The sequence below is a fragment of the Botryllus schlosseri genome, chromosome 2 (genome assembly GCF_051294905.1).
Source record: "Botryllus schlosseri isolate E-star chromosome 2, Bs_hap1, whole genome shotgun sequence".
NCBI lineage: Eukaryota > Metazoa > Chordata > Ascidiacea > Stolidobranchia > Styelidae > Botryllus > Botryllus schlosseri.
The window spans coordinates 20775038-20801043 of NC_137237.1; the positions used below are offsets into that span (position 1 = coordinate 20775038).

General features: G+C 42.7%; 1 protein-coding gene across 1 annotated transcript; it reads left to right on the plus strand.

Moving 5' to 3' along the window:
* The first annotated feature begins 1659 nt into the window (after nucleotides 1-1659).
* Nucleotides 1660-24961, plus strand: LOC145434097 (uncharacterized). Its single transcript, XM_080311394.1, has 6 exons — nucleotides 1660-4171; nucleotides 9314-9499; nucleotides 17638-17969; nucleotides 19005-19396; nucleotides 20947-21395; nucleotides 22529-24961. Exons 1-6 carry the CDS (start codon nucleotides 4096-4098, stop codon nucleotides 23269-23271), a joined length of 2178 nt encoding a protein of 725 aa, XP_080167520.1. The 5' UTR covers nucleotides 1660-4095; the 3' UTR covers nucleotides 23272-24961.
* The last annotated feature ends 1045 nt before the right edge of the window (nucleotides 24962-26006 follow it).

The following is a 26006-nucleotide window of genomic DNA, read 5'->3' on the forward strand; positions in this document are numbered from 1 at the left end:
CAGCGGCATTACAACTAGCTGAGGGATTAGCAAACGTTCTATTGAACGTAAATCGCTGGATGATAGCGAATATAACGTTCGTTTAGAAGTTGCTACCGTTCAATGAATTCCAATCGCAACAAACAACGGGTTCGTGGCGTCATTGGCCATCGGGTATTGTCCGTAACACCGTCTCGATTCCACGAAAAATAGGGTGCGACCTATATCGCAATAACTTGAATGCATGTCAACAACTATATCATCACCGATTGAAAGCATCGCGGTTTACCCACAATTCATAGGTATTGCTCTGTGTATAGTCCTAATTTCATATTTGAGAATTCTCTCATCAATAGTCATAACGTTCCATGTCATCAAACCATAGTGTCCTATATGGTGTCGACACAAGCAAATCGCACGGTTCAATGAAATTGTACACGTCACAGTTTTCATTTGGCTACAGGCAATTTGACGGTGATTTTTGACCGGCTTGCCGAGCATTAAATTTGATGAATCGGGTATCAATCGAAAGCTGACTCTGCACTGATTACGAAAATATAAATTTTATTCCGCTCGCGGCCCTGGAACCCCCACAATCAGCCCCCAATTATTCATTGTAGAGTAGATTGGCAGTGTGACGCAACAATGCTATCTGGTGAAACGAGAGACTAGCTCAAGAGCAAGGATGCGGCCGAGCGGCGAGAGTGGGATCAGCTGACGTCGCGGCAATAGCGATGTGCAAACGCGCCACAGAGAAACGCTGCGCTGTTGACACTTTTTCTATGCGTTCCGGTACAAGCGAGCACACACCAGCCTTTGACTTGTAAGGGTAGAACTTGGTCCACAGAATGTATTAGGGCCCTACCAATTTTCGCGCAATATCCTTCAGCTGATAAAGATATGTAGGCTACGTCTAAGTAGTCTACATTGGATATGTCAGACCTTTCAGAGGTTCCCACCATCCCTAGTAGATATGGTAGGCGCTGTTCGAAATAATAAAGCGCAAATATCCCGATTCTGAAGCACGAATAAAAAGTACAGAAGCATTTACTGCCATTAGATGGGGGTCTGATTCCAAAGACTACTCCAAGTCGTTTCGACACCTTCCTATCTTTTTATTGTATCGCATTTTTGTGGTGTATTGAACTGATAAAAATTGCTAATAAACCGAACCAAGAACCAAGATTTGCTTCGTTGTGTTAATGTAATTTCGCCAAAAGAATATAAATGAATTTAATGTATCGCATATTCGTGCTGGTTACAGTTGCAGCTGCATTCTATATCCAAGGACTCCACCACCGTACAAATATGTAATTTTGTATATTGGTGTAACAGATAGCAAATAGCAACCACACGTATAATACTCGCGGTCAACTAGCGTAGGCAAGAAACTTGAGAACTATTAATGTTGCTACTTCGCTGCGATTATGCGACGCCACTTTGGTAACACAATGTAATCGTATTGCTGAATGCACCTTTTGTCTCTCATTCATCATCGCCCACGGGTCGGAAAGTAGATAATAAAGGCAAAGGGTAACGTTCAAGTCTGATATCCGATTCACGTTATCGCGTCGCTGCCCGATATCTGTTTCGGAACAGCGCCCACTAGCGACAGGACAACGGTATTTCATGCGCTGACTGAGTTACGAACGGATGGTTGTCTAATGCGCAATCTAGTGTCAGTTTGATGGCGATTGTCTCACGGCAGGAACGCTATCAAAGTTCAACTGTACCAGGAAAATTGAAGGCTGTGATATTCTCACTATAACGCCACCGCTCATGATTAATGGTGCAGTTGTGATGACATTATATCCGATGGCCGCTGCCCAATTTGTCAATTATCTGCGAAAACGTCTCGGATTGCCCTGTCATGAATGTAGTTACCCAGCGTTAAATCATTGTCATTCTGAGATACAAATTTCATGCCTGCAATCGTCGCTGTCAAATCGCCTGTCACAGCAACGCGACACGTAAATCCCGGTAACTTCTTTCCATGACAGCCAGCGATGACCACAGCCTTTCGAAGAGAGAGAAGCGCGTACGCGTTGCTGCGCAAGGCACGTTTTGTTTAGAAGAGAGGAAAGCGCAACGGGTGTTTTAGCCGTAGGTTCAAACGCGGCCGTTCGGACAACGCACCCGCTTGAACTTTTTCGAGGACTCGGAAACTGCAGCACGAGCCGAGCTCTTGCGAATGACCTCAGGATTGGGTTGGTCAGATTTTTTGACGGCTACTTTAATCAAGTGACCAATGGCGGATAGCTCTGCAAAATTCATGGATGGGATATCGCTTTTATGACAGTTGTTGATCTTGGCTAGTCGTCGATCGGATTGTCGCCACATTGATTTTTGGCAGTACAGAATATGCGTGCGCCGTTTATTTATGCATATGTTATCATCTGCAGGGGAGGCGTGTCTTCATTTTGAATTAATTGGAGGGTTGGGGAGCGCGCGCATACTTTAATAATTAAGAAGAAGTGTAGATCTTGAAAAAAAGTGAGGTAATGTAAGGCGTGATTGTGAGGTACTAAAAGTTGTGGGGCCACCGCAACTCGCAAGTTACAGATTCGACGCGTTCGCCATTACTGAAAGTTTAGCAAGTACTCTGCAGTCGGCAGCACCATTTGTTTACGAACACGAACGAAGAAGCGCCCTTGTAGAGCTAATCTTTTGAATACTGCCTTGCAGCATTGCTTTTCAACTGCTACCGCAAGACGGTTTCCGTGACAAAATTTCAGGGCCAAACGCTCTGTAATTACTGAATGTTTCATGTCGCAATATATGATTTATTTATACCTCAGTGGTTCATAATCCTTCATGTTACAATGCCAACGCTGTGACTTTGTGATAATTAAAACTAGGTTCCTTTACACGGGCGGGGTCGGGACTGATAGATATCGAAAAACAAGATCAATCAATTTTTTGTAGAGATTCATCCTTCCAAACCAACACGCAACAATATGTCGGGAACTTTGAGTAAAACCCAAGTGACAAATGTTAACTCAATGTTTCGAATGCTCGTTGCAAACGAAATCTTCTATCTCGTACGCAACGCCCAATATTCTTTGAATGTGCGGCCTACGTTGTGCGCTTTACTGACCGCTGCGTTGTAATTGCGAAGGGTCATTAGGGAGGTTCAATCAAGTGCGCGCGCTCTCTCCTTTAGCTAATTTATAAGGCGAGATTTGGATTTTTCAAGATCAGTGCAGCGACGGATTAAAGGAGACATTACATATTGCAATGCGGAGCATCGTAAATATCTTCAGCTGAACGCAGATAAATTTTGTGTGATAAGGCTTGCCTCATTATGATATTGTGCCTTGTAACTCGCCCAATTCAACGTTTCAAAACTGTGCAATGTGCCAACGCGGAAGCATGAGGGCAGTTTTCCAGGTTTTCATGGTGTTCAAAATCCCTGTAGTGATATACGGAACAAACGTGGTTATGGCAAAGGCAACGTATCTTGTCAGCTTGATAATCGTCAAGTGCAGATTGTGCACTGTGCAGGCTTTACTCCTGTACAACCTTCATGATAACCACATTGAGACTAAGTCCTATGCAATCGCTAGGATCCGAACGAAATTGAAAGAATACGTTACCGTTAAGCCCATCATCAACGCACAACTCGCGCATGCCGTGAAACATTACCGCTTCCTGTGTATCTGGGTCAGTGTGCGTGCTTTGCGAACTCCTGGCGGTAACTCACGGAACTGTGTCACACCGCGGTTCTGTCGCTGTTTTGCACAAATAACTTGGGAGTGAGGCTACTGATGATAGAGACTCCCTGCTATTCGATTACGGGTCAAGTGTGTACTTGTTCGTGTTTACGTCTTGTGAAATAAATGGATTAAAATGCGAAGCCGACACCGTGGATCATGTCGCATTGGCCCGTGTTCATTAGCTGGAGCAATTCGTTGTGTTTTATGCGATTACCAGAATGTGACTTCGCAATCGGTTGCTATCTATCAAGAAAAAGCTTAAGAAAGCCTCACATACTGCAGCGTACGCACCGCGTTCATGATTCTAACCTTGTGCTGTTGTTTTCATTTTGATGACACCCTTAGCTAGATCGGATTATCTGCTTAATTCTGAGGCTTCCATCAACTTACGAATCCGCGGATGATGGAGAGAAGTGACACTTACGACCCACAAAAGATTGGATTGAGAAGAGCGAGTGACTCTGTCTTTGAGGGAGGTGAGTCTTCACAATATGATATGAATATTATATGCTGGTGTCGGTTCGCTGCTCAATTCTGCATTGCTGCAACGTGGATGTACTTAAAAGTTGATAAAACCTTCCTGAAATCCATCTTATTATACAATTTATTTAACAAAGCAGATTAATTTGCTTTTTTTGTGATGCCACCGTGTTTGAATTTATTGTTGGTCGAATTTCAACGGTAACTCGACTCAATGTAACACTGGTTCTGATAACAGCAAGAGAGCATATCGCGAGGTGCAGTTAATTTAGTTCCACTTGGTGACCGACATAGCACTGGTCCTTCACTGCAACCACTGGTAAGAAATTACGCATTGGTTTGCAATAACCATGTGACTCGCGCTAATTGCTCTGGGCCGATATCCTACTCACCCGCTCATATCCATTTTATAATGGATTTTTTAGTGCACTATTACAGCAGACTTATGCCGCTGATGTCATCAGCTCTCTGCTCTAGTGAAACAAAAATATGCTGGTCCAAGATAATCAGTGCCGAGGAGGCGAGGACTGTTAGAGATTTATGACACAATGACCCATCCTTATGATTATGACGTCACCACGAAAAGGTGATAGCAGAAAAATGATGAATACACTTTGACGCCGACCAAACATAAAGTAGATTCGGTCTGGTGGGAGATGCAATCATTATTTGAGAGTCATGTTATGTGATGTAATAATTTTTACATAATCAAATACAGTAGAATTGTGACAAACTGAATTATTATTGCAATAACCTTTGCAACAACCTTTTGGAGTTTTCATTTGTGGTATTTCGATTTTCCACTCAGTTCATTCCACAGTCCACACTGACAGCCGTCATATTCAATTGGAATTCTTAACTCCCTTGTGATATATGTCAATAATATTGTGCTTACAGTTATAGAAACGTACACAATCAATTAACATTGTCGAAGAAACTAATGTCGGGCTTCGGTATCGACGTATCGGTATATCTTACCGCATTTGACCCGGTGCTTAACAAACGTCGTGGTACACAGTGTCGCGTCGTGACCTCGTCGGATGCATGCTTCGTATAATACGTGCATCAGAGTTTTTGTTAGAACTAATTCCCGACACCTCCACGTAACGCCTAGCTGTGCCGAACGCAAAAGTCGTTTGGGGGCATTCATGATGTTAAAATGACTCGAGGCATCCACCGGAAGAGCCTAGATCTTGTATCGACACGGTTGCGTTCTGCAAGGTGTGGCCTTTCCGTGATTTTTAATCAGATATATTGACATCAAACGTTGTCGATAAGATGCGAGATTGTTACTAAATTCGGCTGTGAGCGTCGAAATCTATAGGCTCACATTTTAAAATTATTCGGTTCACAAGCACCGCGTTCGGGAATTCGCGCGGCAACCAGTGTAATCTGATACTTCTTTGCGAATGCGAGACGTGAATTCGCTCCAGCGAGAGGATGCCGAGAAAATAATTTCCGCGCGTTGCAAAGTTTTCGTATGATTTTCGAATTGCCCCCAGCCTTCATTACGTTAAAAATAACGAGATGAAACATAGGATGATTCAGACGGCGCGTTGGCCTATTGTAAAATCTACTCCAGCTTCCCTCTGTAACGTGAGACAGCATTTCCAATACCACAAACAGGAAGAAAATGTAGGTCGATTGCCAACTGTGTCGAAACGCTTAAACGCGATGCCTGATCGGCGCAAAAGCTGGCGTGGTTATTCCTATAAATCTACGAAGTATGTATAGCTTTACGAAAACGTCTATTCACCGCACCATTTCGAATTTATTTTAACATTACCGTTGATTTTGTTGCGCATTATTGTGAAAATACCGCAGCGGGTAATTATTAAATATATTTTTTAATCCATTGATTCAAATGCTGCATGAAAGTTAAGAGCTGCAATGAAACAGTTCTCCAAATACACTGTACACAAGGGCCAAGGAAACTAACCCCAAATAATCTAACTCAATTTGGTATAATCACCGTCTTCGCTCCTCGTATCAAAGTGCCATTGTGCGGTTACATAATTTGAGCTGCGCATCAAGTACATAGGATTTATGGCAAAGTTGTACTGTAAACCCGCAAGTTTATCTTTAACCGACAATACGATTCGGTAGCACTTGAACCAGCTTGACCCTAGGAGATATTAGACGTGAGCTTGATAATGAATATCTTGCGTACTGACAATAGCACGATCACGTGATCGCATTCGCTCATTTCTCCGAAATTGTGTAATAACACGACGGGCGCCAACGCCCGAGGGCGAGGCGTTCGGCCATTTGATTTCGATGGCAGATAGCTTTTGAGGTTAAAGTCTTGAATAAAATATCCGGTCGAGGTGCTTCGACTTCTGTGTGTGTAATTAGCGAGGAAATCTAATGCGATCAAATGGTCCCGTATAGCAAAAATATTGAAACGAAGAACTTCTTCTCGTCCCAATTACGGGCGGAGCTACGCGCTGAAATACGGATTTATGTCGAACTTGATCGGAATATTGTCGGCTTGCGTAATCTAATATGTAGGTTCATGTCTTGGTGGTCACATATGGCTTTGTTTTGGGTGGGGGTTTTACGTTTATCTCGATTATTGAGCATGGTTATGGGGATTTGGGCAAACGAAAAAAAGATCGTATTTTTTTTACAAATTGCCCAATCGCGATCAAATTCGCAATGCGCGATGTCACGTAGGTCTTGTTACAAATGGTTTCTATCACTAAAAATCCTCCATCAGAATTAGTCACTGTTTCTAATAATTTTAAGAATTCTTTCGATGACAGTTAGGAGGATGAATAACCACCGAAATCTCATTCAATCCTTGGAGATATTTTCGTTGGTATACTTCTTCTCTGTATGGAATGATTAGAAAACAGTCTGTTACTTTTTGGTCAAGGCAGCCTATATACTTATTAACTATAGTCCAGGGGTGGCCAACCTTTTTGCTATTCACGGAAGCATTTCGAGTAGTCATGTAGCCTACGGCCGCATGCCGGGTCATAGTTCGTAATGAACAAACTGGACGCCAAATACCAAATTAAACTGTCCATGCCCATTTTAGGTGAGCTCCAGACTAACCTTATCTATTCATATCGGTTTACTAGATAGGCTACGCACCGAAATCGCGAGTGGTTATGTTATGAATAGATTCTTAATGGTCGCGCAAAGCGCGAAAAAATTTCAGATTCACGACTGTATTTTGTCAGTTCGCAGTTTCACATATTACTATCAAACATTTTTCCTTTCTCAGCCAATGTGATAAGATTCCCCGGTAAAATTGATGGAGGGTGTGTTTTCGAAAATTTAGGGCAAGTTATAAATGATGATGTATCTACGGGTGGACCAATTGTGATAAGTCACTTTGTTATTTCTTGACCTCCCATCAGGATTGGCGGTATATTGGAAAGATATCGAAATCACCCAAACGCACCATAGAAACAAATTTCTTTCGCGAGGAGGACACGATTCCAAGTTTGTATTTCTATATGGGGCGCATCATTTTTCGTTGCTGTTTACATCTGTACTGTGGTGCTTAGGGTGCAAAGGACGCTGCAATATTATAACCGAAAAATGAAGTCGCGTTGAATCGCGCGCAGCAGGAAGAAAAAAATTGATCAAAATCTCCTAAAAATGTATGAGTAAATTCGCCAATTCAATTTTCATGTCGACGGCCGCCAACACATTCTAATTGAAATACGCGTCCACGGCCGCACAAATTTTCTGCAGCGGCGGCAGGTAGGCCACCCCTGCTATAGTCCATAGTATAGTTACTATATTGTAGGAGTTTTAACATGCAAAAGAAGATTGCCCACGTGGAAAGGTATATTTCCGTTTAGTTGTCAACACACCTCGTAGAAACACAATGCATTCACTGAGATCCGCCTATTATATATCACTGCAAACGACTCATTTCAACAAATTCCTTCATATTCTAATCTTATAATCGTTAATGATTGTCGTGACCCGAGATGACGTTCATTAATTACTTCTTCTTGTGAATAATTTTGCAGAGCTCTCGATAAGCCATCACGGTCCATTTTGTACGAACCCACTATATTTGTTCAGTCCCGATTCCGATGTGTGCAGATGTCACGATTATTCGGAGAGATCGTGGTATTTGAGTTACAATTTTAGGGGGAAACGCTTTTTCAGCTATGGCCTGTGGAATGAATACAATTCAATAGCTTTACTTACCACAAATATCATCATGTTTCAAGCTAACATACCCCCATAGACGCTCGAGAACAGGTACGAACTTGATTGCTAATGTACCGAGATTCGTGTTGATATTGCAAGATTGTTCTCTATCCAAGTGTAATCTACAACATCATGCGTATTGACCGAATCACGAATGGCAGTATAATCGGTTTTAATCACCTTGGTTCGGGATTAGCTTGTGCATATTTTTGGCCTATAGGATGAATATTAACAGCTACATGGCTGTCACTTCAATTCCTATTGCACTTTGCACACGGTTAGAAACAGCCATGTAACGATGTGAGCCGTTGTCAGGGATGAAAACATGAAATGCAGGCGCCTGACTTGAATTTCATTCCAGAGGTATTGACACATTTGCGATCACAAATCCTATACAAACTGACAGTCAACATTCGGCGTACTTGTTTTCCCTCAGATTCTGTAGCCGCGAGCTGAATAAGCACGTATCAATTTGTCATCGTTTAACCTACAGAGAGATCGTGGCCGAAATGTGTAGAAATTGTGGCCAGTTTCAGAGCAAATGTTGTAAAGTGAAGGGACTGCCAGCAGATGTTGGTGTGAGAAGTCTTTACAAAACTGCTGTAAAATGTTGCATTGCCGCCAATTACTTGCATCCTCAATGTTCAATGACTTATTGAAAGCTCTATCGATTGAGAACATACTGTTGCTGTTTCGAAGATTGCTACAGTATTTTATGTCTGATTAAACTACAGATTATTCGAATCAACTTTTGTGATCAACTGTCCGCGTGCGCGTCCCATTTAAACATGGTCATTGTTTGTGATTGTGACTGTCGCCAGAGTATAGGTGTTGGACTGATTGACTTTGCCAAATCTTTCCTACATTTTCGTTGCATCGCAATCTTGCAATGTTTTAAATTGATGGAATACGAATAAAAATGATTGATTGACAATGGTCATAATATCCATTTCCTCAAGGTGACTCCGAAGAATACCTGGGCCGCCCGCATATGTGCGAAACCTGCGGGAAACGATTCACGCTATTGGAAAACTTGAATCGGCATCAGATGATCCACACTAACGAAAGACCATACGTTTGCAATTATTGCAACAAGAAATTTCGACTCGCCCAACACCTGAAGGAGCACATTCGCATTCACACCGGTAAGTGCTGAACAGGGGTTTGTGACATTATTTGCCGTCAGGTGGCAGTGTTATGTCAACAGCGGACGAGTTCATAGTCCAAGTCTGCACGCGTGGTGGATTATCTGTTTCAAATTGGCCAATAGAGCAATGCACAGATTTTTAAAAAATTACGAACCTTTCCGCAGTGATTTTCGCAAAAAATAGATAATACGTGTAATTGACAGGCTTGTGACATATTATATTTGATCATCTGGTGAGGATTTTGACATATCGACTTCGTCCGCAGCTCTTGCCGACCCAGACATATGTACCTTCATTTTCTTTGCTCGCACATTTAATGCTAGCTTCCTGCTTCTCTTTTGGTGTACAATACACGTGCATCGTGCATGCATGCCTTATTACAAAACCTTTCTTCAATTTTCATTGCTAGCAATGAGCCCTGGTGTGTCTTTGATTGATAGACTTTACAAACTTATTTAGATCTTTCATATTCTTTGGTTTTATCGCGATCTTATGGTATTTTCAGTTGGTAAATAGATAGTGGAGTGGTTGCTTGAGTCCTTGAACAGGTGATGTACACTACATTCTTAGAACCAATACTTGCTAACTATGTATTTACGAAATAGTCGAAAATTATTGAAAGTTTCGGCAGCTTGATAACAACACCTGGAGATTATATGGGAAATCTCTCTTTCTAGTTCCAAGATTGCCACATTTCATATGACCCTCTATGTTGTCCAAAGACGTATGGCACAAATTCAGCAATGTATATCGAATTGTTATATGTACCGTAACAACACCAATCTGTTGACGTATGAAAATATTTCAGAGATGCGATGGGATATAGGGCAAAGCTCGACAGAGTTTGCACAATAGAATTATTCTAGGGCCTTCTTATGTCGGATAAAAACACCGATTGCCATGATGAACCCGCGCGACTCTTTTCAATGGCCTAGTTGCGCATGAACAGCGTTGCTGAAAACTATTGATCCGAACAAAATTTCGAAGACCCAATTGACCGAACCATAGCGGGAAAAAGGCTTCTTTGCCACAGGCTCTTCGCGAAGTAGGTATCGTTAAGTACTTCACTTCGAGAAATATGTAAAAGGAGACGACTAAAGCTGCGTTACTGAAGCGTAGAGTTATCTAGTTATTAGGTGAACTTTATTTGTTCGTGAGCCAATTCTGTCGCATTTCCCCATCGAAGACACACATACAATTCAATCAACCGATTCACCTATGATGACGCACGGGCACGGCCATCTAATCAGCACTTTGCATGGTGTTGAATAGAACAATATCTCGCTTAGAGATGCACGGGATTGTTTGTATAAGATTTTGGATTCTTAAAGGACAGAAATCTGGCAAACTTTTCTGATACAGGATTGGATCAGGGTTTACATTTTCGCCCCGTTGCCGCGTCCGGATCAGGACAGGGTTCTAAATTTCTAGTGCACGGAAGCAGAGGTGGTCAAAGTAGTCACCCTCGCTATTCAGGTAAAAGTAGAAATAACGCCGGAATTTTTACTCAATTAGAAGAAGGAGTGGTGGTTCACAAGTAAGTAAGTAGGCATTCTACGCCTATCTTTGCCTAAAAAACTTGAAACTGTCACGTAGAAGTACAAGTAGTCTAAAATCATAACTACTTAATAACTAGTGCAAGTAGGCAAAATCTACTTCAAGTGCTATAAAAATTAGAAGTACTTCGTTACTGACCACCTCTGCATGGAAGTGACTTTCTGTTTGTTTGCTTGGCCGTGTTTTTTATGAACTTGAACTCGGCTGGTTTCTGCATTGCACCACGGTGTCGAAAACTCCAATACATTACTGAGGTATAATTAGAAAAAGGTAGACTAAAGATGCAATAGGGCAATTCCCTGCACAGACAACCGATGTTCCCACCACTACCTCTCCAAATCTCCTGAAAGTTGGTACACTAACAGATGAGCTAATTCCAAACAGGATGAACTTGATTTTATGAAAATTGGACTTGGGGGCCAAAAGTTACGTCACTTTGAAAATTGACAATTTTCTGCTCATTTCAGGTCTGCACTTTCAGGTTTTATCAATGCAATATTCAAGAAGGTGTAGCTAGATGTTAGACGACAGTTGAGATACGGTACTTGGATTTATCTGAAGCTTGTCTGATCGTCTATATTTCCAAGTAAAATTTAATGCCCGCTAGGTTAGGGCCAAAGGTTAAATTGAGGGGGAATTTGGTCAATGGTCTAAAATCAGTCAGGCGTTACACGATTTAGACTGCGGATTGCTCAAAAACATATTAAAATATTTTGGAAAATAGGATCTTAAATGAAAGTTTGCTTCAAGGAGACTTCGTTCATAGCTGTTTGATTTTGGCTATTAGACTGTAAAGTGATGAAATTGCAGTTTCAAGAGCACACTTCATTTGCACATAGAAATGCAGTAGTAGTAGGGTGCGTTCGGACATCGAGTCTGGGGTGTGTGTGGACATCATGTCTGGGATGTGTTCCGACATCATGTCTTGGTTGTGTTCGGACTGTGTTGCCATTAAAACGTAGTGTCTGGGGTGAGTTCGTACTGTTTTGCCCCTCGGACATCGTGTCTGGGGTGGGTTCAGACAGTTTTGCAACTCGGACATCGGGCCGAGGGTGTGTTCGGAATGTGTTGCCATTCGGACATCGTGTCTAGGGCGCGTTCGGACATCATGTCAGGGGTGTGTTGCTACTCGGGCATCGTGTCTGAGGGGGCTCGGACATCATGCCTGGAGTGTGTTAGGATTGTGTTGTCAATTGGACATCGTGTCTGGATATTTTTGTGCTGCGCCAGATATGCCTCAGACCTGATATCTGCGCACAATTCTTATCCAGACATGCTCCGGAGCTGGTGCCTGCGTACTAAATACCTTCAGGCATTGTCCGAAACGGATATCTGCTCACTTAGTGGACACAGACATACGTCAGACGTGATACCCGCGTACTAAACGACGCGTGACCTATATATGACCTCTTTATTTGCGGTTTTTGCTTATTTCTGCGAGAGCTGGGTATATTCACAGTAGTGATAGCTGAGTATATCCACATCCACAGTAGTGATAGCTGAGTATATCCACAGCTATCACTACTCTGGATATACTCACCTCAACTATCACAGATAACACTACTGCAGATGTGGAAATACTCAGCTATCGCTACAGTGGATATACTCAGCTATCGCAGATATCAACAAAAACCGCAAATATAGAGGTCATAGGTCAAACGTCGTTTAGGACGCGGGCATCACGTCCGACGCATGTCTATGTCTATTAAGTGCGCAGATATCCGGTTTGGACCATGCCTGGGGGTATTTAGCACACAGGTATCAGCTCCGGAGCATGTCCGGATAAAAATAGTGCGCAGATATCAGGTCTGAGGTGTTCGGATTGTTTTGCTACTCGGACATCGTGTCTTGGGGGTGTTCAGATATTATGTCTTGGGTGTGTTCGGACTGTTTCGCAACGCGGACATCGTATCTGGGGGGAATTCGGATTGTGCTGTCACTCGGACTTCGTGTCTGGAAGGTGTTCGGACATCATGCCTGTGGTGTGTCCGGACTGTGTTGTTACTCAGACATCGTGTCTGGGATATGTTTGTGATGCGCCAAACATGCCTCAGACCTGATATCTGCCACTATTTTAATCTGGACAGTGGACATGCGTCGTAGCTCTTACCTGCGCACCAAATACCCCCAGACATATTCCGAATCTGATATCTGCGGGCTCAAGGGACACATACATGCGTCAGACGTGATACCCGCGTCCTAAACGACATTTGACCAATATATGACCTCTATATTTGCTGTTTTTGCTGATATCTGCAATTGCTGGGTATATCTACAGCAGTGATAGCTGAGTATATCCACAGTAGTGATAGCTGGGGATGTACTCAGCTATCACTACAGTAAATTTGGATATACTCAGCTACCACTACTGTGGATATACCTAGCTATCGCAGATATCAGCAAAAACGCGTCGTTTAGGACGCGGGCATCACGTCTGACGCATGTCTGTGTCCAGATATTCGTTTCGGACAATGCCTGAAGGTATTTAGTGCGCAGGCATCAGCTCCGGAGCACGTCTGGATAAAAATAGTGCGCAGATATCAGGTCTGGGGCATATCTGGCGCAGCACAAAAATATCCAGACACGATGTCCAATTGACAACACAATCCTAATACACTCCAGGCATGATGTCCGAGCCCCCTCAGACACGATGCCCGAGTAGCAACACACCCCTGACATGATGTCCGAACACGCCCTAGACACGATGTCCGAATGGCAACACATTCCGAACACACCCTCGGCCCGATGTCCGAGTTGCAAAACTGTCTGAACCCACCCCAGACACGATGTCCGAGGGGCAACACAGTCCGAACACATCCAAGACATGATGTCGGAACACATCCCAGACATGATGTCCACACACACCCCAGACTCGATGTCCGAACGCACCCTACTACTACTGCATTTCCATGTGCAAATGAAGTGTGCTCTTGAAACTGCAATTTCATCACTTTACAGTCTAATAGCCAAAATCAAACAGCTATGAACGAAGTCTCCTTGAAGCAAACTTTCATTTAAGATCCTATTTTCCAAAATATTTTAATATGTTTTTGAGCAATCCGCAGTCTAAATCGTGTAACGCCTGACTGATTTTAGACCATTGACCGAATTCCCCCTCAGTTTAACCTTTGGCCCTAACCTACAGGGCATTAAATTTTACTTAGAAATATAGACGATCAGACAAGCTTCAGATAAATCCAAGTGCCGTATCTCAACTGTCGTCTAACATCTAGCTACACCTTCTTGAATATTGCATTGATAAAACCTGAAAGTGCAGACCCGAAATGAGCAGAAAATTGTCAATTTTCAAAGTGACGTAACTTTTGACCCCCAAGTCCAATTTTCATAAAATAAAGTTCATCCTGTTTGGAATTAGCTCATCTGTGCGTGTACCAAATTTCAGGAGATTTGGAGAGGTAGTGGTGGGAACATCGGTTGTCTGTGCAGGGAATTGCCCAATAGTTTCTCAACCTTGAGCAGTATTTTTTGGATCCGGATTTGATCAGTATTGATTGAACAAGATTGGATCGGTATCCCGAAAAGCCTTGGTCCGTATACATATTTACTCACGCGAATTGTCAAGAAAATACAAACTATAACACCGCAGGGGAAAATAATTCACGACACATTAAATGCCAAGATCGCAGTTGCAAACGGCGCCACTTGTTGTCCCAAGGGTAACAAAATGTCAAAACGTTATACTGCTATAACCCGCAAGGGGGTGAACGTATTTCATCATATGACACATACTTTTTGATCGCAAATCTCATCAAATTGCTGCGTAAAGTGCATGTACCATATATCAGGTGTCATTCCCATTACTATAGCCAGGCGCGGTATTGTTTTGTTATCATTGTATGACATCGTCTGATATTTTCTTTGTTTTAATTCTTGTTTCATATCCGGAAAACTACCCTGACGTTATACTACGTTTATACCGGGGTTTCATGTACGTTACGCCAATCATACGTGTAACATAGCATTAGAGTTATGACTTGAGTATTTCTTGTTAATGTACGCTACACTCCTCGATCCCACCCTTCGGAGCTCCGACTACAATATTTATAAGCGAATATTTAAAGCGTTGACGTGCTAGCCATTTATAAGCTGCTAAAATATAATTAGTTGATGCATGCGTAGATTACATACCAATCCATGAACCTTGCTGAACCAGGCGATGATATACGACGTCGTGTTCGCGCGTATTGATTGACACGAGTGCATTTGAGGCGAATCTGCACGTAACGGGGATTTACTGAAATGTAGATCAATTGTTTCAATGGTCGTGTAAGCACATAAAACTGGACGCAACCATATACGGTGTGGATTATCATTTCGCTGCAGCTATTTTCGTGCGGTTACGCAAGACAACAAACAATCCGGCTCTCAGCGTGACATTTGACATTTCGAGAGCAGCGTTCTTGAGGATTAGCGATGTTGTGCTGGCCTAGATAAACATATATTTGCTGGTTAGCCAATGCATGGATGAATATTCATGCTGCAGCAGCTTACAGATATGTATGAGAAGCATAAAGCGATCATGCACAAGCAAAAAGGAAAATACATAACCCCGAAGTATCGCAAGAAACATAAAAAGTATATATAACGTATATTCGTTTAAACATGAATTTAATACCTTGCTACCTGAATTATTTGGTATCAGTTGCATTTCCATTTCCGGTTTTATTCAATTCCATTTTTTTAAAAATTATATGGATGAAGAGGTGAGTATTCGGCTTGCCATTGCATGCTTATAAGCGTAAGTTTCTTTTGGTGTTTAACTACCACTGGATAGTAATTCGTTAATGTGCACTGTGCATGTACACTGTACAGTTGTACACTGTACAGGCGTATACTTGCTTACACGAATTTCAACAAACAATAACTTCAATTCTGAAGTTTTGTATTCCAAACGGCTCGTTTATGAATAGCAGTACCATGGCAAATCAAAATGTGTGGCCCGTCATATGATAATGCGACACAATGAGAAACAAGAGAGCAGCATGCGCCACTTTATCATGCGTCACTTTGACGTGTGGTTCACAATCCCTAAACTTACCCTAACCCCACCCTAAACCCGAAAGCAATCCTTATATATATCCTAACCACAAACCTAGCCTTTACCCAGTCCTTAATCTAATTGAACCATACCCATCCTTAACACTAGATTTTACCCCCATGCCGTAGCGTCGCATACTATTTTGTCGCATGCTCTTATGTCCATTAGGGCTCTTCAAAAATGACTTTTTTTCTCAAATCGCACTGGCTACTTGATCAAAATTGTTAGGTTACCTAATTTAAGCCTACACATCAAATTTGGTTCAATTCTAACAAGTAGCCGCATTGCTACAGGAGAAGAAAGTTTCTATATATTATATAAAAGTAAATAACAAAAAATTTGAAAATTTTCTGTTCACCCCGTGAATGTGTTAGGTTGTCTATAGAAACGATGTTCACCAAATTTGTTTGAATTCCAACCAGTAAAAGCGGAGTTGTTGCCGTCGAAAAATTTAAATTTGAATAAAATAGTATTTACGGTGGGCACCACTATGATAAATAATTAAAGAAATGGTCACTGTAGATACTATTTTATTCATAATCCAAATTTGTCGAGGGCGATAACTCCGCTTCCACTATTTGGAATTGAACCAAATTTGGTGAACATCGATTCTATAGACAACCTAACACTTTCATGGGGTGAACAAATTTTTTGTTATTTACTTTTATATAATAAATAGAAACTTTCTTCTCCTGTGGCAATGCGGCTACTGGTTGGAATTAAACCAAATTTTGTGTGTAGGCTTAAATTAGGTAACCTAACAATTTTATCAAGCAGCCAGTGCGATTTGAGAAAAAAAGTCATTTTTGAAGAACCCTAATGTCCATGGACCATCAAAACTTCCGAAGTTTTACCAAATGAACCTATGACTATAAAGCCATCATTTTCAACACCTTATGAAACAAGGGAGGACTTTTTGAATACCGGCAGTGATGTTGACCGACTGATGTCGTGAATATGCAGCCGGGGCCTACGATACTTATATAGATATACTTAAATATCGTAGGCCGCGATGCAGCCAATTCCATTCAGTAGTCATACCTGGAAAAATTATACTCCCTCTGCTAGTCAAATAACACACCAAGCACCTGTGCCCCTAGGTTATCTAAGTAAATCATTCGATTTTAAACTGTTTACAGTCGCCGAACAGTTCGGCCATTTACTTTACCGCGCAATAAAATGTAAATGAAAATCGCGCTCTTCGCCGATTTCCACCATAGCGTAGAGTGCAAAACTGATAAACGGCACTTTTTAGTGCCCAACTTCGGTTTCCCATCCGTTCCAGTGGGTAAAAACAAGTCAAATGCACCATTTCTTACGAAGATGCTCATGTTACCGATTACAGAACCCACTGCACCCATCTCCGTAACCATTTTATGTATTTGACTCGTTTTCACCCATCGGAGAGGGTGTGACAGCAAAACTTGATACCAAGAATCACCACCTATGGCTCTCATGTCTCTAACGTGTACTTTGTTCCGAATAACACGTCGACCATAAATCCAAATTCTTCCCGCAGGAGAGAAACCGTACAAATGCAAAACGTGCGGTCGCGCGTTCTGCCAAATCTCCAACCTGAAATCGCACGAGAAGACGCACACCAAAATCAAAGCGTTCAAATGCGACATATGCAGCAAGTGCTTCCGCCGCGCGTTCACTCTCAAGCAGCACAAGCTCACGCACACCAAAGGCTCGACGCAGTCCGACACACAAGCGACCGTTAACAAAAGCATGCCAAACTCGGTTTATCGCCCGTTTGTGAGAAAGCAAAACTCGCCGAATCACCTTCTCGAACTCGCCGAGCACGCTATGCACCGCCGTCGTTCGTTGGGCGACTCGAGACCCAGCCAGGTATGCGTGTTGTGCAGAGGCGGTCAGTAACGAAGTTGGTCCGCTTTTTCAAAGTACTGAAGTAGATTTTGCCTACTTGCACTACTTCCTCAAGCAGTTATGAGGATAAACTACTTCCGCTTCCACTTTACATTTTTTATGCAAAACCTCTTGTGCTAAAGCTAAACTCTGGATTTTGGATTAGAGATGTATTTACAATTACATCAATTTTTTGAGTGACACAACTTTGTACTAGAGCTGGGCATGGACCGGAGCCGGATTGGATATCCAGCCGGATTTTCTCCTTTTTGGCCGGAGCCGGATCAGTACTTTTTCTGATACGGCCGGAGTCGGATCTGAACCGGATCAGTCCTTTTTAACTAAGAAGAGCCCGCTTCCACCATCGAATCAACGGTTGAAGTGAAATGTTCATGGAGATAAACCCCATGCTAAGTCCAAGTTGGTGTAATTACTTCAGATAAGGGAGGTTTGATCTTTTAGTATTAGTTTTCTGTTTGTATTCAAAACTATCCTGTGAGTAGATAATTATTATCGGAGTTTTGCGAACCGGATCACGGTCATTTCTAGAATCCAGCCTAGGAGTCGGACCAGTGCTTAACAAACATGATCGGAGAAGGACAAGAGAATTTGTCGATCCGCTCAGCACTACTTTGCACACACTGTATCACGATAACTGGATGTGTGGTATCTTTTCGAAACTGAGTTCGCAGTGACATGTTTCATATTCTGTTGGTCGCGAGGATGTGTGTTGCAGTTTCGATCGTACTCAGTCAAGTCATATCGGATCAACTGCTGAAAGTATGCCACCCATCGACCAAATGCACTTGCTCATATCTTCATTTTCTACTTCCACTTGAAATAGTTTTGATATGTTTTGAAATCTAACTATACTTCTACTTGCAGTGGAGTAGAGTGTTATCTGCTTACTTCTAACTCTATACTTGAGAAGCCAACGTAGACGATTTTGACCATCTCTGCTGTCGTGCTCTCCAGCTAACCATATGCACGGTGTCAAGAACTTAATTTCTTTGACAGCTGCAACAAGCCGGATATCTACAAAGGTCCGGATACGGTGACACTTATCCAGTATCCTTGACATCCGCATGCCTGTCCCGACCTCGCATGTCTCCAATCTCGGCACCGGCCAGAATGACGCCTCCTTTCGTGTCCCCCGCGGCGCCTGGACGCATCCCGCAACCGTCCGAAGAAATGCTGCAGTGTCCGTCTCTGTCCGCGCTATTGCGTACGGATTGTGAAAGCCGGGAGATGGCGGGGTATCTACAAAATGCTTTTTCAGCGTCTGATAGCGGAAAGCCATCGGATGCGTCGGGGTCTGTGGGAAAAGTCCGGGTTCCGGGCGCGCTGGAATCGAATGAGATTGGACGTATTGCAAGAACCCGTGGAGATCGCGACACTAATTTTAGCAAGTAAGGCAGAAATTGAGAATGAGTATCACCAGCTGTAATTTTGGTCGAACAATCATAAGAGGTAGATGTTAGCCTTCACGCGAAGCCGCTATAGTAAGAAATCGATAGCGCAAGTGCATGCGCTCTTTACTTTTCTTGGTTCTGCATTGTATAAAATAACCGAAAACATCAACACAACGTCAATGAAATAGTCCGGAGAAGAAGAGATGTTCTCTCTGGTATTAGTAAGTCGGGTTCCGTAAAACTTGTCCATATCTAAATAACAGTACTACCACAAGCGGATATTGGAAATTGATTGCTCCAGACCTTATAACGATAATAATCAATTCCCATATGTTGCTCATATTGTCGTTCTTCTTTTCCTTCAATTAAAAGTTCTTGAATAGATTTGCGAGTGTTGCATATCCTGCATGCAGTCACACAGGGTCAAAATCATTCATCCTTGAGTATATACGCCACGATCGTATGACTTAACATATCGCTTTCACATCCGCTTACACCTACACCAACAATATCGTGCTATCCGACAAGTAGTCCATAGCATTTTCGTAATCCAGGCCAACTATTTCGGTACGATTGGGCTATTATTGGGCCGGTATTGGCTGACTGTGTAGATCGCGATAGGCTCCCGATACTATTTTAAATGACGTGGTGATGCAAACTTCGTTGCGCTGCAGAATAAAACCAGAGGTGCTCTATATCGGAGAACCACTTTTTCGCTTAACCAAGTTTCATCAGCAAAAACCACTTACGGTGCTTTTCACACTTTGAATGTTGTAAAATATATTGTAGTTTCGGGGTATGCTTGCATCACTTTTGTGACATTGTAATTGCCACAACAATCGCCCTCGTATCACAGAATTGAATACAATTACGAAACTGTGTCATCAGTCGATCTGCGTTAGTCATGAATATGCTTCCTGTGATTTCGAAAGCAGCCACCCCCGATTAACTGATAAAACTACTCGACCCTTCGAGCAAGTCTACTTTTTCAGGCTACTTAATCGAGTATTTTTAAGACCGTCATTTTCTAGTTACGCTTGAAGTAGTTTTGATATCACTTGGGAATCGCTACTTCTACTTTTAATTGAGTAGTAATTCACGGTGTTATACGTCTGCTTCTACTCAGAGACGGTAGTACTTCTAAGTACTTCTACTTTTTCGGAGTACTCAAGTAGGTTTTGTGTACTTACACTTATTCTAGGAGTTATGATATTAGATTACTCCCACTTTGAGCTCACAGTTTTCCGTTTTTGTGGCAAAACTAGGACTAGAAGACTTACTTTTTTACTTATTTGGAACAGCTACTACTTGTACTTGAGCAGAAATTTACGACTTGATTCTATTTCTATTTTCAAAGTTTTATTGCTTATAAAGGCCTAGTGCAGTAATACAGTGCTGTGCTAATTAGGTCACTGGCCCGCCTAACACGCCATGCAAATGCAATTCACACCTAAGCACTTACTTGTGTGCCCAACGCTGACCTCTTTACACACCTATGAACCAAACACCAACATTGCTTTTCACCAGCCACCATTTCTTTTCACCAGCGCACTCGACTACGCATGTGTGCAGTGCGACCGGGGCTTCGCCAACGAGACAGAGCTGCGTAACCACACGATACGAGAACACAACCGCAAGAACCAACGCCGTGACTCTGCCTATTCAAGCCACAGCGACAAATCCCCGACCTCGCCCGGTGCCGGAAGAAAGCCAGTAAGCGCTGGCGACTGTTGCTTGGAAGCTCCGACGCGTTCTCACTACGCGGAGGATGAGTTTATGAAACGAGTTCACGCGCTGGCGCTCCGCTCGCTGGGCAGAGTGGGTGGTACCGATGAGGCGAGCGCGGAGCGAGTCGAGAACGGTCGGAGGTCGGAAGTCGCGATGGAAGAGGGCGGGATATCGCTGGAAGTAGGCAGCTCTCCGACCGAAGCCGGTGGGGACCAGTTGCGTGACATGTCGGACAACCGAGACCAGGACAGCAAAGTCGCGAGACGCGGTTAGTATAGTCGTTTGTGAGCTTTCAAATTTCCCGCGAGCTGTTTTTCCCCGTGCACTGGTGTAGGCATGGATGGATAGCGCTCTTTCACGGACCCGTTAAACCGGGAGGCCGCGTTACTGTGAAACTTCGCCTGTTCCAAATCTTCATCCTGACCTGACCAGCCACATTTAAGTGCGCACAATTCATTATAATGTGAAGTATTTGGGCTCCTTAACATAAGCATTACGAGACTATCATAAAACTTGCAATACACTACATCTTACTATACATATGCGGTTAACCGAATTCGAAATACCTAAATAAGTTTGTCGTTGTGACGTTATAATGACAAGTACACAGACTCTCGCTCGGCATATGTCAACGACCATGAACCGATTAACCACAACACTAATGGACTATTCCCGGACTAAAGAGATGTTCGTTCTGGCGGCAGAGGATCAGATGATGCATCTTTTTACTGGTGATCTTAGCAGCGTTTTGGGATGCGTTGCTGCATTTCCGATTAACGTTCGTAGAGCACTATTATCAGAGTGACGATTATGCGCAGGAATGAATTCCAATTCACAGGAATACGCCGATTAAACATCCATCGCGAAGATCGCCCGAATTATCGTGAACGCGGGAGCGCGACTTCTGCTGGTCGCAAATACAATTTAATTTAGAGATGTAGAACGTGCATCTGCTCGTCTTTCAGATAGAGAATTTGGTGGTTCTTGGCGCGCGCGCGTCGACATCGACGTCTCGAAAGAGTAGTGGATTTATACTGTCGCAATATGCAATTGTATATCTGATGATTCGTTAATTGGCTCAGATAAGCATCAGTACGTTATGCGAAATTATAGCTATACTTTTTAAAATACTGACTTGAGTACTCTTCAGACCCTTCCTTTTGTACTGCCACTTGAAATACTTTCAACATGTCTTTCAAATTGCTAGTTCTACTTGTAATTGAGTAGGAATTTGTGACGTCACTTATATTTCTACTTGAGTTTCAAAACTGTCTGCTCTGACCAATGAATTAGCAGTTTAGCACCAGGTGCTGTCAATTCGTGCTTGCCCAAAATATTCCGCCGCGAAACTATGTGCAATATAAATAACGTTTTCAAAAAAAATTTGTCGCACTATTCCAGGTTTTGGCGGATCTAAAAAATGGAAAAGAGAGCTATGCAAAGAATGGTACGAAATACCCCAACAAGAAACGCGGCAAAACGACGGCGCCAAATCAACCGCCAGCCTCGCTCCCCAACCAGACCCAAGCGACGAACCGCTACGCAAGCGTCTGCGAGAGGAATACGCAAATCAGACGGTCTCTGATACAAACAAGGACGCGGAAAACGCCGACAAAAATCGCGCACAAGGCGCCTCGAAAACCGCCAATGAGCCGCCCACACAATTGTCAGCGTACCAACGTTTCGCTCCTATCGTAGAATGGAAACCGGTGGTGACCGGTTGGAAGGACATGGTTAGCGGCACTCTGTACGCTTACCCGCCTCATGCACAACAGAGCTATTTACAGTCACTGTACGACCCGCGCGTACTCCTGTCAAATTCCTCAGTGAGCAGCGCTGAGACTACGCTGTCCAGCGTCACAGACGAGAATTCATCTTCGACAAAGGAAGCCAGTCCCCGCTTTTTCCGATTTTCGCCTCACATACTCGCTGACCTTGCGGCCGATATTGATTCCTTACCGCCCAGTGCGTCTGATTCAGCGCTGTCCAGCGTGTACGCGTACGCATACCCACCAGATGCATTACCCATGCCCGGGTATAGTAGATTGCAACACGCGTTGCTGCATAGATGGGACCCTAATAGACATCGCCTTGGTGGCACTTCGTCGGTCCCGCAAACTCCTAATCTCGTGTCCGCTACGTAATCGCGTTACTACTAACTATTTCCTCTCGATTATGTTGTAACATATCTTGTATTGAGTCAGAAACAATAACTGCATAACCGCTACTACCTCATCTCGCGTGTATTGTACAGTGTACAGCTGCATCGGCTTGTATATCACGAAGCAGCGTGGTCTATTATACCAATATAGAGCATGTATATTGTATAGTTGTATACACATTACACATTATACCTCGGTATACACATTACGCATTATACCTCGATTGCTTTTCGTACTTAAGTTATGCCAACGCGCAACCGCTAGACACATATACCGCATTGTTACTGTGTTCTATCAAAAATATCATATGATAGGTGATCCGTGATAGGGATGGTGCTAATTCAAGGTTCGCGTTCGTGTTCTGTGATTAGAGATTCGTAATATGGAAATTTCTGTTCGGAAAAACATTTCAATGTTCGTTTCTGATAGAAAAAACTACAAAATGTTGTACTTTTTGATAGTGAAATATTTCGCGCCCCCTATCGTCATATCACAAGATACAGCCAGAATTCCAACAATCCCAACGGATAGTTCGATGGCATAGAAGGTTGTGACTGTTGATGAGAAATTCTCAAACATGAGATTAGGACTATACACAGAACAACACCAATGAAATGAAGGTGAATCGCGCCGCGTGCGAAAAACTTTTTTCGCGACCCCTTCAGATGCTTTCACGCCCCCAACGCGAGCCGCGCCCCCCACTTTGAGAACCACTGTCTTATCGGTCGTTAATGCATATAGTGTCGACATTGTGAAATAGATCCACTATCATACCGAAAATCAAACCAACTCAGCTTGCCTCATCCCACAAGACATATATTGCATACTATTTTTTTAGATTGTGATACTAGCCGATGACATATGTTTATAGAAACAGCAGGTAATGTATTTCCAGAGGTGGTGAATAACGAAGTACTCAAGTAGGTATTGCCTACTTTCACCACTTAATCAAGTACAATGTTATGATTTTTAGAGTACTTCCACTTCTACTTTATAGTTTCCCGTGTTTACGCCAAACTAGGCATTGAATACTCAAGTTTTATCTACTTGAAAATTACTCCTTCTACTGCAGTGCTTGAGTAGAAGTTTACAACGTCACTTCTACTTACTTCTACTTACTATTACTACTACGACTACCTCTTGGTATTAAAGATTCGTTGTTGGAATGTAGTTGACTGTTTACAAGGTAAATTGGACATTCCAATGCCTATGCAAAGCGAGGTAATCTCATCTTAATAATGATTGCGCTCCGTTACGCAACCTACAATTGAATGGCAATACACACGCGGCCCATGACTGTGATTTCGGCATTTAGAAATCGTGTGTTAAACGTAATTAGGTTTCTAACAACGTACAATAAAACGCGTTTCGGACATATGATTGAATATGTAATGAGAAGCCGAAAGTTCGCGATCGCATTCACTAACGGACAAAGTCTGGGTTCCAAAGAATTCGCACCTTTCAAGGGTTAGCACCATCCCTACTTATCGCTATGCTCAGTATATATTTTCGACATGATTTTTTTGGAATTTATTGATCGTTAGTTATAACTTGCAATATTGTTCTTGAAATATTTACCGTCGGCGTCCGTGCTTTCGGTATGGAATGAGTGTTATAAAGTCGTTCAAGCAGTCTTGGATTTATCAAAATATACTATTGACGAGAGAAGAAATAGCCGCTTTATTTGTCGCCAAGCAGTGTTATTAATCAATTAATCATTCGTCGTCGTTAGTATTTGTATCGGTACAAGACGCAATGACAAGGATTAACCAACTGAGCCAACTCCACCCGAAAGCAGACATCGATTCTTCTACGCTTCGAAATGTAGTTTCTAGATAGTAGGGATGGTGTGAACCTCTGAAAGGTTCAGGTTCGTGTGAACGTGAACCTTTTTGAAAGGTTCTGTGTGAACACGAACGTGAACCTCGTGACGTCACGTGACGTCATATTGCTAATTCCAACCCTTTATTTCAATGAAGGGATAGCCTAATATGCCCTATATTAATGTACACGATACCTAGCGAAGATTCGGCCCACATAATGCCACAATGCTGAAGTACATATCGGCGTTTAAAAGGTCGCTAAATGTATCAACCGCGGTAATCAAAGGATATAATAATTGCATAAAATCAGTACATTCCGTCGCTTTGCCAACAATTTCGACGAGGACTTACCAGGGAACATAGGCTTACGCCTTTACTGTCTTAGCCAGACCGGACAATATGTTCGGAGTCTGAGTATTGCTACATTGATATTGAGCAGAGTGTACAACGGGTTTCTATACTCGCTACCGATACCACTAACAACAAGTTATGCAGCAGTAGCACGCACCTTAATCGCACGGATTTGGTTTTAATGATACAGTAAAGATATGAAGTCAAGATTGACCCAGTACGACCGTTCGATTTTTTACATCAGAAGACAATATCAATGTCATTGATTGGTTGACTGACTACGTGTATCGATTGCGGGTCAGGCTCACAGCAGAGAGTCACCAAATATTCACAAACGGAAAGCTGGATATTCCGAGAAAATTTTTGCAACAAAGCAAGTACAACTTTTAAGGTTGTCGAGGTGCATGGTGCATGCTCGTTTAGTGTTGATTTTTTATGCTGCCAGCACCATGCATGGAGTGGCCCGCAGTTCAAATGCAATAAATTTGAGCCAAAGATCTTATAATGGAGTGAAAATTACAATTTACCAAAAGGTTCACAGTG